At 43.7% G+C, this 16,546-nt stretch overlaps 3 protein-coding genes across 11 annotated transcripts in view; 1 reads left to right on the top strand and 2 right to left on the bottom strand.

The window, feature by feature from the left end:
* Positions 1-6,620, bottom strand: part of LOC146295626 (uncharacterized) — a 36,900-nt gene extending 30,280 nt beyond the window's left edge. For 5 of the 9 annotated variants that reach the window (XM_084696630.1, XM_084696628.1, XM_084696625.1 and 2 more), the window contains exons 1-14: positions 6,324-6,619; positions 6,167-6,235; positions 5,860-5,884; positions 5,636-5,653; positions 5,444-5,509; positions 5,144-5,280; positions 4,931-5,047; positions 4,778-4,835; positions 3,586-3,633; positions 3,359-3,427; positions 2,893-3,032; positions 2,664-2,795; positions 2,516-2,573; positions 2,359-2,439 (exon numbers count right to left, since the gene is read on the bottom strand). In XM_084696630.1, the coding sequence (XP_084552756.1) occupies positions 2,359-2,439; positions 2,516-2,573; positions 2,664-2,795; positions 2,893-3,032; positions 3,359-3,427; positions 3,586-3,633; positions 4,778-4,835; positions 4,931-5,047; positions 5,144-5,280; positions 5,444-5,509; positions 5,636-5,653; positions 5,860-5,884; positions 6,167-6,235; positions 6,324-6,359 (1,054 nt within the window). In that variant the 5' untranslated portion in view covers positions 6,360-6,619. Of the gene's footprint in view, positions 1-2,358; positions 2,440-2,515; positions 2,574-2,663; positions 2,796-2,892; positions 3,033-3,120; positions 3,241-3,358; positions 3,428-3,585; positions 3,634-4,777; positions 4,836-4,930; positions 5,048-5,143; positions 5,281-5,443; positions 5,510-5,635; positions 5,654-5,859; positions 5,885-6,166; positions 6,236-6,323 lie in introns of those variants that run through there. The other 4 variants (XM_084696629.1, XM_084696627.1, XM_084696626.1 and 1 more) reach the window with 2 other exon arrangements.
* Positions 6,621-9,018: 2,398 nt separating this feature from the next.
* fkbp9 (FKBP prolyl isomerase 9) lies at positions 9,019-16,029 on the bottom strand. Its single transcript, XM_084696639.1, has 10 exons — positions 15,079-16,029; positions 14,373-14,518; positions 13,161-13,350; positions 12,795-12,940; positions 12,301-12,490; positions 11,734-11,879; positions 11,409-11,598; positions 11,147-11,292; positions 10,795-10,958; positions 9,019-10,470 (listed from the first exon to the last, which is right to left on the bottom strand). The coding sequence occupies exons 1-10, from the start codon at positions 15,285-15,287 to the stop codon at positions 10,291-10,293; spliced, it is 1,707 nt and encodes a 568-aa protein (XP_084552765.1). The 5' UTR covers positions 15,288-16,029; the 3' UTR covers positions 9,019-10,290.
* A 155-nt stretch (positions 16,030-16,184) lies between these two features.
* The window catches only part of crtap (cartilage associated protein), a 3,626-nt gene continuing 3,264 nt past the window's right edge, over positions 16,185-16,546 (top strand). The window contains exon 1 of the mRNA XM_084696640.1: positions 16,185-16,546. This exon is cut by the window's right edge and continues 141 nt beyond it. Within this exon, the coding sequence (XP_084552766.1) occupies positions 16,226-16,546 (321 nt within the window). The 5' untranslated portion in view covers positions 16,185-16,225.

Raw genomic sequence — 16,546 nt, forward strand, 5'->3', positions numbered from 1 at the left:
TTGGTTGGGTACATTCACCTAGTATTGGGAAATAATAAGTAAATATAGCTGCAAGCAGCGATGCGGGTTCCTCCGCAAAATGGCAAAATATTTTAAACATGTACTCTGTGGAAGATCGAGACTTGGACCACAAGAGAGCAAAACAACTTCATGTCTGGCCAACAACAATAGGCTGAACAGGGATTTGAACTGATGAGCATAAGGTAACAAGTCAGTCTCTCGAGCCTCTCTGCTATACACCAACTGCTGAGACTGTATAATTAGTAAGGGCTGAGTTTTAACTTTTTATAGGATATTGAAACTCTTCTTGAGTTGATCTCTTTCCAGACTCTCATTCAATGCACAACTAACAATAGTCATGTAGGCAACTGGGTTAGGGCAGCGCTCATATTCAGCTCCTTGCTAGAATAGTCTGTGACTGTATAGCAGCCGATTCTATGGTCCGATTAAACTACTCAACATACACAATCAGGGTGACCAACTAAATTATATTAACTAACAATAACATTACAAACATCTAACTGAACGGACACCACCACTGAAATCCCTTGCACGGCTTTTGTAACCAAACTATTTTCCACAAGTCTGCGTTTTCTGACATGCCGCACTGCAAGCTATCAAGGTGAAATTGTGCATGGTACTTCAGAACGATGTCATCCTGTTTAACTAAACAGATATTCAAATTTAAGACAGGCTAAACGACAGTGGCTGGATTCAAACCTACAACCTTATACTTTGCAGGTCGCCGTCCCAGCCCAGTGAACTATTCTCAGTGTTGAATATTGGCACATTCAGTTACTGTATGAAAAAGTAAGCCGTTTCTCCTGTGGTAAGCGTTGTTAGATTCAGCCAAGGTTGAAACAGCTCTAATTCAATCATATTTTGACATACCAAGGTGAAATTGTTTATTGTACTTCAGAGTGATGTCATATTGAACCCTATTAGATTTGAAAAACCACCAGTCAAAATTATATTTGATTTATTGACACAAAGTAATCGAGGCAATGTGTGCATTTACATAAATACACTTCTTTCAGCGATTTTGTATTTGATTCAATTGCCTTAAGTAACTTTTTTAAATACGTCAATGATACATATCTGTACAAAAGTTTTTCCAAAATGATCACTGTACAGGAGAATCCATCATGGCGGACCTTATGGGTCCTAATGGCTTTTTTGTTCCACATGAAAAATGAGGCATGCACACCAAGTTTCAGAAGAATTGGAGCAATGGCCTGTGGCGCTCCCTATGGTCCGATGTGGCCCATATTTGGTGTGGGGGTACCCACTTGGATGTAGTATCAATGTGCCAAATTATCAAATTTATGACCGGGGACTTTTTGAGATATTGGGGCGCAAGGAGAAGAAAAATAATAATAATAAGAAGAATACCAACCAATTCCAATTCTCTCCTACCGGAGGAACCCTAATATGAATACCAACAATAACAATAGGTTCCCTCCTACCAGAGGAACCCTAATAATAATAATAATAATAATAATAAAACTAATGAAAACAATAGGTTTCCTCCTACCGGAGGAACCCTAATAAGGGTTGACAGAACCAGGGAAGAAGGATGGGATAGTTTGGGTCGAGAAGGGTTGAAGTGGAGTTGTGTTGCTTCAAGGACCAAGCAAGGCCTGGGACATTTGAGGGGGAGTCAGTAGAAATGGGCTTTTCAGCTGTTGAAGAAGTTCATCAACAATATTACCAGCCACCAAGCACCCAGGATGTGGGTGTGATACCATCCTAGAAGTTCCCAGGGCAGGGGAATTATCCTCATTTGGGCTATTAGACTGGGAGATAGGGGCTCAGGTCTTTGTCTTTCATTGTACGTCCTTTGAACGCACCGTGCCTTGCTGAATAAACCATCGAGCTGCCTTGAGCTGCTGAAAGATATTGCCTGCAACTACTTTTATTTTCCTTCGAAAGGACGTCTGTTTTCAACATCAGTGGTTAGTTGATAGGATGAGTTTAGAGAAAGAGGTCTTTTTCTCTAAGATCCATAGGTCACTTGGTGAACTTCACACAGCTATATAAATAATTATTTAGGTCTCTCGCTCGAGACAGCTTGCAGGACCTTGCTGAGTAACTCCATCATATCTATTCCCTTTGAAGCATAATTACACTATGTTAATTATAATATTTGACAGTACTTATCTTTGTACACCTTCACTCCAGTGAATAGAAGTCACTAGTAACATCCAACTTCCCAACATTCTCTGTGACAAGTTAAAGCCTCAAGCATATTCCCTGCCAAGCTTAGCTCTACCGGCCATTAGTGCATTCCCAGTTCAGATAGGAGTTCATATAGGAACCATTTTAAGTATCATGTTAAAAGAACACAGGAATACCTACTCAGTTTATCTCCTGGTTTAGGGATGGTCTTCAAACTGCTCTCCTTGCGATGGTTTCTGATGGACTCCAGCCTTTCAAATGCTTTGAACACCCCAGGAAACATCAGTTACAGTCTGCATATGTACACGTGAGAAGCCTGTGTGACTTGTCTTCTTACCAGTTTTATAGCAAGAGAAGCCCACTGATGTAAACAAAGCTGGCTCCAACTCCACTTGCTGTTAAGGAAGAACACCCACACTGCATGAGGTTAAATTAACATCACATTGCCAAATGGTCAGTTCCAAAGAGAAGCATATGGTTAGGACCTTTATGTCAGCGTTGGCTGTTCCTCTGATAGTTTCCGCCTGACTGGCTACATTGAGCATCATGGCGCTAAATCGGCTGCTGTAGATTTTGTAGCAGTCCTTCATTAGTAGTGTGGAAGGGTGCCACTCTTTCTACACACACACACACACACAATGCATGAGGAAATGTATTATTTGTAAGTTTGTTCATGGTCCGACACTTAAAAAACAAACCCACACAGATACTTACTAAATACCAGTAAATGTGGTCAAAGCCAAGAATGTGGTTGATGATCTTGTTGGCAGGCAGAGATCTGGCACATAGTGTACACAGGTAGGCTGACTTTCTATACGGCACCTTACAGAAGTACTCCACTATGTGCTGAAGACCTACAGGAACAGGGGTGGAAGATTCAAGGTCACTGGACAGAGACATTACATTTACATTTAGCAGACGCTCTTATCCGGAGCGACTTACAGTAAGTACAGGGACATTCCCCCAGAAGCAAGTAGGGTGAAGTGCCTTGCCCAAGGACACAACGTCATTTTGCACGGCCGGGAATCGAACCAGCAACTTTCTGATTAATAGCTCAATTCCCTAACTGCTCAGCCATCTGACCCCCTAGAGACTACAAAGACACTATCACAGACAAGGACAACAACCAGAACCTGAATGTAAAGACATTAGTTTCTTCATAAGCAAATCGCTCACATACCTAGAAGAGGCTTTTTTCTGTTGGGGTCTTTCTTGTATTCCTGCAAGGATATTTGTTTCGGTCTGTCAGCTAGGACGGAAAGATTGTAAATGAATAGACGGACAGAGGGAATAAATTAATGCGTTGGAAAAACAAATGCACACAAAAGATATGAGCATATCCGTGTTCCTTACATCATGACAGAGATTCTCTGAATGATGATCAACTGCCACAGTGATGTAACTTACCTGTGATTCGCTCTGTTAGCAATTCAGTTTGAGTAAGACACTGCATCACTAGAAAAAAAAGGGCAAGTATTTAAGGTCAGACATCGTCCTTGCTTTTATAGTAGGATAGCCTTGTCAATGCAGTTATGAATCTACCTAGAAAGCTGGTCTTGGTAGATGTTGGTCAATAGCCATCTATTGCGTAATGTTTTAGGCTATGCTTGCTGAAGTCAGCTTGGGTGTCACCTGATCTCACCTGACCTCACCTGGGTTCCAGGGGACAGGGCAAACTATACAATACTAAACAACATGATACTATAAAACTACCCATAATTTTGTGTTCATTGACCAAACCTCTGAGACACTCAGTATGGAAGTGTACCAGACATTTGGGCCTTGCAGATTTGCAATAAATACTGGGGGTGTCTAGCCTGTGGCTAGAATCCCCACTGACCTCTTCGTTAATGATATGTAAAGAGAATACACAACTTAATAACACGATGAATGTTACAAACTAAGTTATCCTCTGCAGCGTACTGCTGTCTGGTCGAAACAATAGTCTAAGTTCTTAACCAATATCAAAGTTTAAAACAGCACGGAAAACGGCAGCAGAGTATGATGCAAAGTGTTTTTTTCGAATCTAACACAAAGGATTGATTCCAACAAACGTGAGTAGACCCCGGAGTCTGACAGAAAATTTTGTCGGGACATTTTCTGATAATTTATCACTGTTACATTATATGAGGTCACAGATTCATGTATGCATTTCACACTTGGTTAGTCCTTTGTCACAGAATTTGAATAGCCTGGACTTTCCCTAACTTTCTCCTTCCAGGGCCCACGTGAGGCCTTGCGGCCCAGCTGCCCAGGTTATACTGAGTTTAAGGACATAAACCTGTCCCCTGATGTCTGGCGCTTGTTGTTCTCAATATCTGGGCTTTGTAGTTCTTCATGGGAGAGGCCTACACACACACACTTCTCTCTCTTGCACTCAAACTCTATCTGGTCTTCCACATTTGGCCTCTATGTCTTCTATGTTTTAGTGGTAATACTAATCAGTCAACAGCTTTGCATCTGGTTTTCAGTAATATAGCATATAAAAATAAAAAGGTGATTAAGAGGTTCATTTTCAATCATATAATCTATAACCATTTCTCAATCTTCATAAATACAACAGTGGGATGTTTTTTCCACAACAGTTGCACTACTATACCTTTGGAATAGGCTCTTCCCTTGCAACTGTCCAACACCTCACCCGGCATGTCAAATATCTACACAGAGTAAAACATGAGGGGATTAAACAAAATTGCTAGCCAACGTGTTTGTGTAATTATTGGGAAATTTTGGGGAAAAACCTCCCACGTACACAGATCGGCCCAGACCCTTTACTCTCCACCTCTTTGAGAGCCAGAGGCAGTAGATGGTTCTGCATCGTTGTGTCAGAAAGCCATGCGAAACTCAACTGATCAGGGTCTGTGTAACTCTACAACACAAACACACACCGTCAATGCAACCGTCTACCGCAAAACAACATCTAGTATGGTCTGGTTTGGAATGGGAGGACATTATTAAGACTCACATAGTAGTTGGAATAGTGGAAAGGTGAGGCAAGGTGTTCCACAAGCTTTCCATATGAACACTTCTCCTCACACACATGGCACAGATAGAACAGATCTTTTGACCCTGAGCTTATACACAAAGTTATCACATTCAGACCTAAGGAGAGATACATGATTTAAGTGGGGATGCAAGTTGAGACCATTCACTTTTTTTTGTGACACCTTAAAATAAGTTAATATAATTGTGTCTTTTTGATGTTTACATCTGCAGAATGTAAGATATAAAATAATGACAGAGAAAGTCCTTTTGAAACACTGACCTATGAGCGGGCATTTGGAAAGGCACTTGGACAGTTTACACGGGACCAAAATGGTTGGGAAGTAGACTACAGAACAAAGACACAGGATAAGACAGGGAATAGTTCCACTTCACCAGCATGTTGCCTACTGCCCTGAGGGAGTAGGGACTAGAAATGTAAAATTTCCAGCTTGGATTTGTTGACTTGGCCTACCTGGACCCTTGTGGACGTCTGAAGAGAAATCAGGGAAGGAAGTAGGGTGGATGTAAAAGATGTAAAAAGTGAGGTGAAAATATTTAAGGGTGAAAACCACAATACACGGCTACCAAACGACACCATAAAATAGGTGTCATTTTACCAAGTCCATATGTATAATTTCTAAATTAATAAAAAATAAAATAAAAGGCTTATTCATATTAACCTACAGATGTAAATACCTTTGTGAAATATTTCCGCAACACTCTGCGAATGAAACGTTTTGAATTATTGACAACAAACAAGTATTGAAAAAATTACATTTAGCCAGAGACAGACAGAAATAAGCATGTCGCATTTACATTTTGTCATTTTAGCAGACCCTTTAATCCAAAGTGATTTACAAGAGAGAGCATAAAAGTGCATAGGTCAATGATCATAAACAACGATAGCCCCAAAAACATTGCAGGTAGCCAAAACATGAAGCATACATTGTTGAATGCATACAAAATGTGTGAAATGTGCAGGCTCCATAATGTTGTCTCTCACCTGTTGATGTGCAACAGCGCGAACATGTTTTTTAAATTGGCAGAGGCTGGTAAACTTGAGACCACACACCTAAATCAGAGAAATGCGAATCACATCTGCTCTTTTCAAAAAGATAGAACACTTTCATCGATGACAGTCCAATAATCACCCAGCTCACCTGACATTTTACTTCGTCTTCCATTTTAAGTCTCATCGATCAAAACAACTCATCCGTTAGTTGCATGCAGCCAACAAAGACTTGGCCTTATAAATAGCCTAACTTGTTGTGTAGTGTGGTAGACGAGATTTGTACACCTTGCTGTTCAACTAGCGTTGTTTTCCCGGTTAACAAATGGTCAGCTTTAAGTTGCCTTTTAAAAGTTAACACAAATAAACGTTATGACTGGTTGCACAAAATAGCTATTATCAGGCTACCGTGATCGGATTTCCACGTGAATGAGTATTTCCGTTAGCTAGTTTCACAATTTTGCAGTTTGCAAGAGGGGTGGGGGGATTTTTTATTTTTTCTACAGGATAGGCGGGGCTTTATTTCCCAAACGTGAAGGCTCTGCGAGAAGGTAGCTGCGATCATGCGGGGTTGGATGGTTCAGTGTTGCAAGTTTAGCGAGATTTATATTTAACGACTTTGCGGTGAAAGGTTTTCATCTTCCCTAGCGACAAATCTGGTGACTTTCTGTGACTTTGACAAACTCCGCTTTCGTTGTGAGAATCAGCACAATAACTGATAGTCCTTCCGTGTTGACATAGAAAGTCACATCCCAACATGGGGCCAACCTTGTTTGGTATTTACGTCATCGTCGTGTAGGATTTTTCAGAGAGCCAGTAGCGACCTCTGGTGAGATTTTTTGGGGAAACACTGGATGGTGTGGAGGAATTTAATTCATATGCTGCTATTTCAAATGTTCTACGTCTCACATGCACCAAGATGTGAAAGTGAGAAATAGGCCTTGCCTCAGGAGAATGTATCTTTTAGTGAGGAGAGGAATGCAATCAAGTCAGCCTACTGGCAGGGAGGGGTGTACAGGGTGATATGATTTGCTGCAGACAGCTGTTTAACGACAAGGCCGACGAGATGACCACACCATGGGACCTGAGAGGGTACAATGGGCATTACAGTGTAAAAGTGTTAACATCAAGCGATAAGAAGATTCACGAGGCCACAGAGGATGTATAATTTTGCCCCTGGACATCTTCAGACCTTTGTGTCTGGTCTGCCCCCCCCCCCCCTTATCCATTGTTTGATTGCATTATGTCTTTTAAATAAACTACAAATAACTTGGTCTGGCATTTAACCTTGTATTCTTCTCCACCCAGATTAGAAAAAACTCTACACTATGCCTACCCTGACCTCAAATCTTTTCGATTCGTGTTTCTATTCCAAGGTTAGGTCATGGTAACCTGGCTAGGCGCCTGATGTCGTGTTGTTCTAATCTAGGTGGAGAAGAATACAAGGTTAAATGCCAGACCAAGTTCTGTGTTGTTTATTGATAAGAAATGATGCAATCAAACAATGATTATAACACAACAAGGTGTCTCAGTCGAGATCGGCGATACCAGTCGATGATACCAGTCTCGCTTCACTGAGTAAAGTAAACAAAGGCCCTCGTGAGAATAGTCTTGACAGAAGTCAGAGTATTCTGCCCAGTCCAATTCTGCCTGACCTGTTCAGGGCACACAGGCCATGTAACCCTCTTGAGAGGGACGTGTTTGTCAGGTGATTGGTCAGAAGACAGTGGGGAGGGGATGTCCTCATCCTATTAGGTCTCAGAGGGAGTTTCTGGGCAGTCCAGGTGGGCAGTCCAAAGGTCTGATAATGTCCAGGCGGGGGGAGAGGGCAGACCAGAGCCAAAAGTCTGATAATGTCTCAAGGGGGGGGGGGGGGGGCACACCAACCAGGGGGGCAGACCTAAAGGTCTGATGATGTCCAGATGCAAAAGGGATACATTCTCCACCGCCTAAAACCAGTTCTGTTTCCTCCTCCAGACCCACAGAGTTGTGCGGCCTAATGAATCTTCTTATCACCTGATCCAGACTCTCAAGAGTTGTGAGGCTCATTGTACTCTCTCCTTGTCCCATCGTGAGGCCAGCCAGCCAGCCCGCCTCCCCTATCCGCTACCTCTCACCGACCTTGACTTCCACATTCTCTGCAGCAAATCACATCACCCCGTGCACCCTCACCTGCCAGTAGGCTGACTTATTGCATTCCATCATCATACGTTTGGAATATAAATTCATCGTTATCATTACTTATTCTATCTGAAGCATTGATTACATTTGGATTATATGTTTAGCATTGTCATTTCACATTTTGTATATCTTAGGTATTGTGTTTTCATTCAACAGAGACCTAGAAATAGCAGCATTGAATTAGCACTAATTACTTTTAGCAAGTAGTGCACAGAGATAGACTAAAGAAAGTTTATTTATTGCAGCAAGCAGCAAGGAGACAAGTATATGGTGGTCCAGAGTTGTCAAACTCTTCATCGTAAAAAGTAGTCCTTTCATACATGTTCTGACATGTTCTGCTCAACTTACATGAGGGAGGTGAAATCTGTTTTCCAGATATGGAGACGGATGCCTTTCACCTTTGAATGTCCCACGTCAGTCTACTTAGTCAAAGCTTGTGGTCACAGCTGTGAAGAACAACTGTCGTGTTCCGCCTCTGCACACTGGAGTCTGGTGCACAGAATTTCCCTTTCTGCTTGAGATGATATGAAATATCTGACACAACAGGATTCTTTTCTGATTGCATAACAACCTGCACAAATATTTCTAACACAGATGATGTCAGAATCATTAATGTGTTTGTGATTGTCACTCAGGAACACACATTAAGGGGCAATATGCCTTGGTCTGTAAAAGGTTGGAGCAGCCATTTATTAAAACACATTTTACAGCATCACATCATTATCGTCCATCTCTAGGGATTTAGAGACATTAGACACACAATAATCTTATCTGTAACATACACTCTCTCTTTCTCACTCACTCCCACAAACACTAAAAGGTCACACCTGTGCACACACACACCTGCAGCCATAACAAAAACCATACAGAGTACAGAACTGTGGCGGGAGGAAAGTTCTAGAGCAGTGGTTCTCAAACGTTTGTCGCCCCATACCACCTCAGAAAATACTCGACTTTCCAAGTACCACCATTATGACCGGCGTTAAAAAACAGTAGCGTAAGCCTACCCTATTGAGATACACACAGGTCACGCAGTAACTATCGTGGATGTTTGTGTGCGCCGCTACCCGGGAACAGTCAGGTAGTAGCGTGTGCCAGCATTGGTATATAAATATTTCTGAGATTCCTCCGCGTACCACTGGTGGTACGAGTGCCATAGTTTGAGAACCACTGTTCTAGAGGAACACAACAAAGCAAAACAAAACACCTGATGAACGTCTGTGACGACCAATGGGGTTCTACCTGTGATAGGTCTGTGACAGCAGAAAATATAAATGAAAAGCATGTGCTAATTAATATTGGGACAGCATAAAATAATTCTGCATCTCTACTACTTTCTAACGTCATTACAAGTAGAGGTTAAGGACCAAAATAGAGCAGAGTGGACACACAAGATTAAATATAATGACATGGATCTGCGCTAGAGTACATTGTTCTGACTGCAATGGAGTTTGAATCGCATCGTGGAGACAGACACTTTTCTGAGACTAATAAAGGCACTTTTCAAAACACTGAAATTAATTCCTAAATTATAATACCTGGCTATAGGCAGAGGAGGTAAACAAAAGTAAATCCATCATCATTCTCATCATCTTCTTCATCATTACTGCCACCACAAAATATGTTTTCAGCTCAGACTGTTATTATTGCTTGTGCAGAAGGCTTGGATGACCAAAGAGGAGTTTAGACTAAGCCAACAACCAGTCAACTATATAAAAAACAGTCACATATCAAAAAACCTTTGTTTTCACAATAGTAGTAAAACTCTTTGGCTTACTGTATAGACACCATTTGATATTGACCCCAGCCCTGATCCCAACTATGCACATATGCATACACGCACATACAAACACACACACACACACACACACACACACACACACAATCATACATCTCAACAAAGACTCGACCCTGCCCCCTCTCTAAGACTCCACCCCTCATAGCTCATCGTGGTTGGCAGATTCGTCAGCCTTCAGTTTGAACTCGTCCTCTGTGATCTTCCCATCTCCGTTGCGGTCTTGGTTGGAGAACATGTTCTCAATGATGCGGTAAGGGTCGAAACCTGGGGCCAGACGACCTTTGCCCTCGTTTACTTGACGCAGGATGTAATCGGTGAACTACAGAGGGAGAAAGATCAGTGGAGAGAGAAAGAGAGCAAGAGATAAGAGTACGAGCAATACAAAAAAACACATTTTGGATGTTTCTTTTTAAGATGTTTCTTTCACATTACATTTTAGTCATTTAGCAGACGCTTTTATCCAGAGCGACTTACAGGGACATTCCCCCGAGGCAAGTAGGATGAAGTGCCTTGCCCTAGGACACAACGTAATTTGGCACGGCAGGGAATCGATCTGGCAACCTTGTGATTACTAGCCCGACTGCCTCACCGCTCAGCCATCTGACTCTGTGTTAAGCAGGAGGTGGGTCTGAAGTGGACTCACCTCTGAGGCTACCACTTGGAGGTCCTTGTCTGTGTCCATCTCAGTGAAGAGGTCAGGTGACACGTCCTCATTCCAGATGAACATGTAGCCCTCAGGAAGACCCTCCTCAATCTCAAGCAGCTCAATGTCAAACACCAGAACTGCACTGCCTGGAACCTCTCCATCTAAACACACACACACATCAATATTTAATATGTTAGACACCATTTCTGTTCACCTCTCTGTTTCTCTGTCTCCCCTCAGCAGGGTTGAATGCTGAGCATGACAGCTATCGACGTTGATACAACATGGGGGAAGGATGCAGAGAGGAAGGGGTGAACGATAAGAAAGTGTTCGTGTGACCTCTACTCACCCACTCCCCTCTCTCCATAGCCCAGGTGAGGAGGGATGACCACGTGCCTTCTCTCTCCTACACACATGTCCTTTAGTCCCTCCTCCATCCCAGGAACCACTTGGTTAGCCCCGAGAACTATGTTGTACGTCTTCCCGTAGTTGTACCTGTTGATTATTGAATTAATGAAAAGGTTAGGATTTTGTGTCTATGTGTATGTGTATAAAAGCGTCTGCTAAATGAATAAATGTAAATGTTTGTGTGTGCGTGTGTGTGTACTCACGTGGAGTCGATGTGTGAGCCGTCTAGTAGTGAGGCGTTGTAGTGGTATTTGACGTAATCTCCTTTCTTAGTGAGCAGGTCACAGACCTCAGGCTTGTGGGTGGTGTTCATCTCCACTGTGTCTGATGGGTTGTGGAAATCTATGATGTGAACATCAAACACCAACACAGCAGAACCTGGGATCTTTGTACCTGAGGGAGAGAGGGGGAGAGAGGGGGGGTGGGACATTCCCATACATTACCACACAGAATACAGTACGCAGTACTGTATGCACACGCACTTACACACTGATCGATATACATAAACATACAGACACACACACACACCTGTTCCCTCCTCTCCATAGGCGAGGTGTGGGGGGATAGTGATGGTACGCCTCTCCCCAATACAGACACCAATAAGCCCTTCGTCCATGCCGGCTATCACGTAGCCCCGTCCCACATACGTGTCATATGTGCGGTTACGGGAGTAGCTATGGGATAGGAAGAATATTGTCAAAACACACAATATATCATGGAAAAGACAGCACTTCTTATGGGGGTGGTTTTCATTCTGAGGCTATGCGATGCTGCCACCTTGAGGGCTTCTTAGGAATAACAAGGTATCGTTTATGAACCAGGTGAAAAGGAACTCCAAGCCCCAACACCGTCTTTGACCCTCAAAGATATTTGCATACATGTATGTGAGCTGTTGAGAGAAGCAGGATCAAGAACTGTATCTCTATAGATCCACAGTCGTATGTTACTCTGACCCAGTGTATCAATACAGGGTTGTAACTAAAGCCTACTATAGGTTTACATTACATGCACAGACACATGCACACACACACAGACACACACACACAGAGACACACACTTTGACACACACACGCACACACACACAGACATACGCACCTGGAGTCAAAGAACGTTCCATCCAGCAGTGACCCATTGTAGTGGTAGCGAACAAAGTCGCCTTCAGTGCTCTTTCTGGGGCATGGATCAGGAACCTGCTTGTTGGTGATGGTGATGCTGTCTTTGGGATTGTGGAGGTCCAACAGAACCACGTCAAACACCAATGACGCCTGCCCTGGGATGTCACTTCCTGCAGGGAGAGAGAGTGATGGAGAGAGAGAGAGAGAGAGAGAGAGAGAGAGAGAGAAGAGAGAGAGGGTGATGGAGAGAGAGAGAGAGAGAGAGAGAGAGAGAGAGAGAGAGAGAGAGAGAGAGAGAGTGATGAGAGAGAGAGAGAGAGAGAGAGAGAGAGAGAGAGAGAGAGAGAGAGAGAGAGAGGGAGAGAGAGAGAGAGAGAGAGAGACAGGTTGTGGTGATTCGGTAGTGAGAGTCGAGTTAATAATGTTGTTAAAGCAATAGCTGGATGAAAACTCTATTACCCAGAATTCACTCACCATCTCCATTATCTCCGTATCCTAGAGACGGGGGCATGGTGATAATGCGCTTCTCTCCCACACACATTCCCAGCAGCCCCTGGTCCATGCCAGCGATCAGCCAGCCGATGCCAACATACGTGTCATAGGTACGCAGACGGGTGTGGCTAAAGAGAGGAAAAGGATCAAATAAATTCTTCAAACCATGAGAGTTTAAGTGCAGTTGTATGCGCATATGTAAAGCCCTCTGGGACATTGTTTGTCAAAAAGGGCTAAACAAATAACATCTGATTTGATTTGAGAAGTATGGCGACTGAGAGGGGCAGACAACGACTTGTAAACACACACTCGCTCTTTGTGACCATGCGTTCTTCACTTGTGTCTTACCTGGAGTCGAAGAGCGTTCCGTCCAGGAGGGTTCCGTTGTAGTGGTAGCGTACATAGTCGGACACTTCTACTTTTCTAGAACATTCCGCTGGACTGTAGTATGTTTTGATCTGCACCCCGTCCTCAGGGTTCCACACATCCAACAGCAGAACGTCAAAATGGAGGATGGAATCGGGAGGGACAACATCACCTGCAGGGGGGGGGGGAGGGGGGGGGGATGTGAGACATTCCTTGTTCTGTCAATCATTCATTCTCTCTCCACCTGACTTTCTCTATCTGTCTACCATGTAGGAAGGGCATCTGTGCATCGCGGCCGTACTTCATACTCAAGGACTTGAATGAGGGAGCGGGAAAAGGTGGAGAGGAGGGTGGAGGGTGGAGGGAAAGAAAAGTTGAGAGTGGATGTGATTAAACTCTCGCTGGTGAGCTGGCAGTTTGATGGCCTGAATCTCTCCCTCTGCCCCCACCAGACTTCCGCCCTCCCTTTCTCTTTCTTTTCTTCCTCCCCTTTTCTTTCCCTCGTGTTTCCTAATCCCATGAGACCATAGAGGAGGCCCCGTTGGCTTTTACCTGTCTACACACGCCTCTCATACAAACACTTTCACATTTGCACACACACCCGCTCACAGACACACACGTCTCTACATGCAAAGTTGGCTTGTGAAATCCCAAATGATTCAGTCGTTTAACATAACTCATAATAACCGCAAACCTATTGGTTTGCTAACCTCATAACGCATTACTACATCCACAAAGTATCTCAACAGACCCCTGGGCCAACCAAAGGACACAGTTTAAAATGTCAAGCCTCAACCTGTGCGAGCTCTTCGATGAAACTTTCTCTCGTTGAAGTATAAACACCAGACCATCTGGCTATGCTAGCTCCAAGCCTCTTCCTGGTCTGTGATGTCACAGTGACCTCAGTCCACACGGAGACTGGGACCTCCTTCTGCAAATCTACATGTGTTTGGATCCAGTTCTCAGGCATCACATTACTAATGTATACAGGAAGCATGCCGAAACCAAACAACATTGAATTGTATTTTGCACCCATTAGCTGTATGATAGTAGCCGTGTTTCCTGATTTGGTGTATCTGGTGTCTGTACAGACTTGGAGCTTGTGTTTATGGATCACTCTGGACCCAGTAAACAGACCCTGCCTCTTTCTGACACAATCCTGTGAAATCAAAAGTTCAGGTAACACACACTCACCATGACCTTCCTTTCCATAGGCAAGTTTCGGGGGGATCTTGACCAACCGTCTCTCATTCACACACATCCCCACCAGAGCTTTATCCATGCCTTCAATCACCTGCTTCTTGCCCACAAAGACATTATAGGTGCTGCCACGGTCATAACTGCAACAAACAAAAACACAGAAAACATAACTTTGACATTTTCGGAAGACAACTGTTTTATAGTTCTAAATGTATACACGAATTTATACACGAAAAAAACATTCAGTGTCTCCAGTTCACCTAACTCGGTTTCTATTGGTTGGCGCCTTGGTTACTACTAGGCCTTCTTCTGCCACGCATATGAACCCAGCTGCGACTGAATGAATGAAGCTCGGATCAGTCCGTTGTAAGGGTTGTCTAGGTAGTCTTAAGAGCGTGTCTTCATATGCACAATCACCTAACCCCACAGGCATATTCCATGCATCATTGACAGCAGACCAAGAGGAAATGTATTTGTCACCAAAGGCAATAACGTAGAAGGATGGCAGGAGCACTGATTTTTATAATAGATATCCTGCATCTGTATCACTGTCAGATACTTATTGACTTTTTCTACATTTGTTACTTGCAAATAACATGACTTCTCCCTGCCTGCGTGGCTTTGGGCCGATCAAACATACACTCCCATGCACGCACTGAGCATTCAGTCAACAAGTTAAAGAGAAAAGTAATTTACCCACCTGGAGTCAAATTTCTTGCCGTCGGGGAACATGCCATTGTAGTGATACCTGACAAAGTCCCCGACTTTAACCGCCCGTACGCACTGTTCTGGCACGAAAGTTTTCTCAATGACGATGTCATCTAACGGAACCGGGGGAGCGTTACAGGCAGCGATCGCCACCAGAACCGCTAAATATATCATTTTGTGCACGCGTCGGCTCATTTTCATCTAGCTCTCTAAAAACTGTGAAAACAGTTGATTCTAACTCTGGTTTCTGAGTTCTCTATCTCTCTACCGGTTGCTTATCCTCTGGTGTTTCTTGGGTTAGTCCTCTCCAAGTCCCACTGTGGGATTGAATTGGAGGATTTGCGCACCACGTTAAGCGCAGGCGCAGTAAAGCGCCGCAGATGTGTAAACGTGGTAACGTAGGCCCTTTTATTCCACACAGCTGGAAATTCCATCACCCAAAGACACTGTAAGACCCCTGCGTAGGGTTGTACAACGTCGACTTCTTTCAGTCAAACTTGGTTTATCTTTTAGGGCAAAGTATTAGACGGTTCTGTGTGCAAATCAACTTGCGGGCTCATTTTAGGCTCAGGCGCTATTGAAGACATAAGACTTGAGATAGTTCGGGGAAGAATTCCAAGTCAGGAATGTCTCTACGTGGCACAAGAAGGGGGAGGCTCTGTTATGCCCGGGGGGTCTAATTAGCCTACTGGTCAAAACATTTCGTATTTGTTATATTGTAGCATATAGCCTACAAAACGAGTTTCGTATGACAATCTTCACCAAATATAATTCACCAGATATCAATTATCTGGAGAACAGATAGTTTTGTAATTTACCGTTTTCCTCAATGTAGAGCTACTTAGTTTTCATCCACGTTATCTGACGAAAATATTGAATCTAAACATTGGTTCAGCTATAGAGTTACTGCATTAGTGACCTAGTTTAGCGTGGAGAATTTGTCGAGGACTTCTTTAGAGCAGCAGTGATTTTGAGGGAGGAGCAGGGAGCTCCAGTGCCTATACTGTGTGGCCGCGGAGGGTTGGTTGTGTCCGGATACGTGGTGGGGGTTGAGGCGGTCCCAGTCCCACGCACGTATACAAGCAGAGTTGAGACGTAGCAGAGCACAGCTTAACAGACCCACCGCTGCCGACGCAAAGATGGCACCCTCCAGATATTCCACTCTCTTGTCTCTACTAGTATTCACCTTTTCCGTTAGTGTAGTTAACTCTCAGTACGAACAATATAGTTTCAGAAGTTTTCCAAGGCATGAGCTTATGCCGTTAGACTCGGCGTATAAATACGCACTGGACCAATACACCGGAGAGAAGTGGAAGGAGACTGTAGATTACCTGGAGGTCTCTCTTAGGTTGTACCGGCTGCTCCGGGATAGTGAGGCCTTCTGTAACCTCAACTGCAGCTCGGTGCGGCTGGATAACGAGGAAAAGTTTTCTGAGTTCCCGGAGCTGCGTGTGTTCGGT

The sequence above is a fragment of the Hypomesus nipponensis genome, chromosome 4 (genome assembly GCF_054491055.1).
Source record: "Hypomesus nipponensis isolate SF chromosome 4, ASM5449105v1, whole genome shotgun sequence".
Lineage (NCBI taxonomy): Eukaryota > Metazoa > Chordata > Actinopteri > Osmeriformes > Osmeridae > Hypomesus > Hypomesus nipponensis.

Excerpts from the sequence above, each read along its gene's own strand:
- fkbp9 (XM_084696639.1), bottom strand. The coding sequence starts at position 15,287 with ATGAAAATGAGCCGACGCGTGCACAAAATGATATATTTAGCGGTTCTG. Across the intron at positions 12,941-13,160 it reads GGAACGCTCTTCGACTCCAG|CCACACCCGTCTGCGTACCT; the intron begins GTAAGACACAAG and ends TCCTCTCTTTAG. Across the intron at positions 12,491-12,794 it reads ATACGGAGATAATGGAGATG|GAAGTGACATCCCAGGGCAG; the intron begins GTGAGTGAATTC and ends CTCTCCCTGCAG.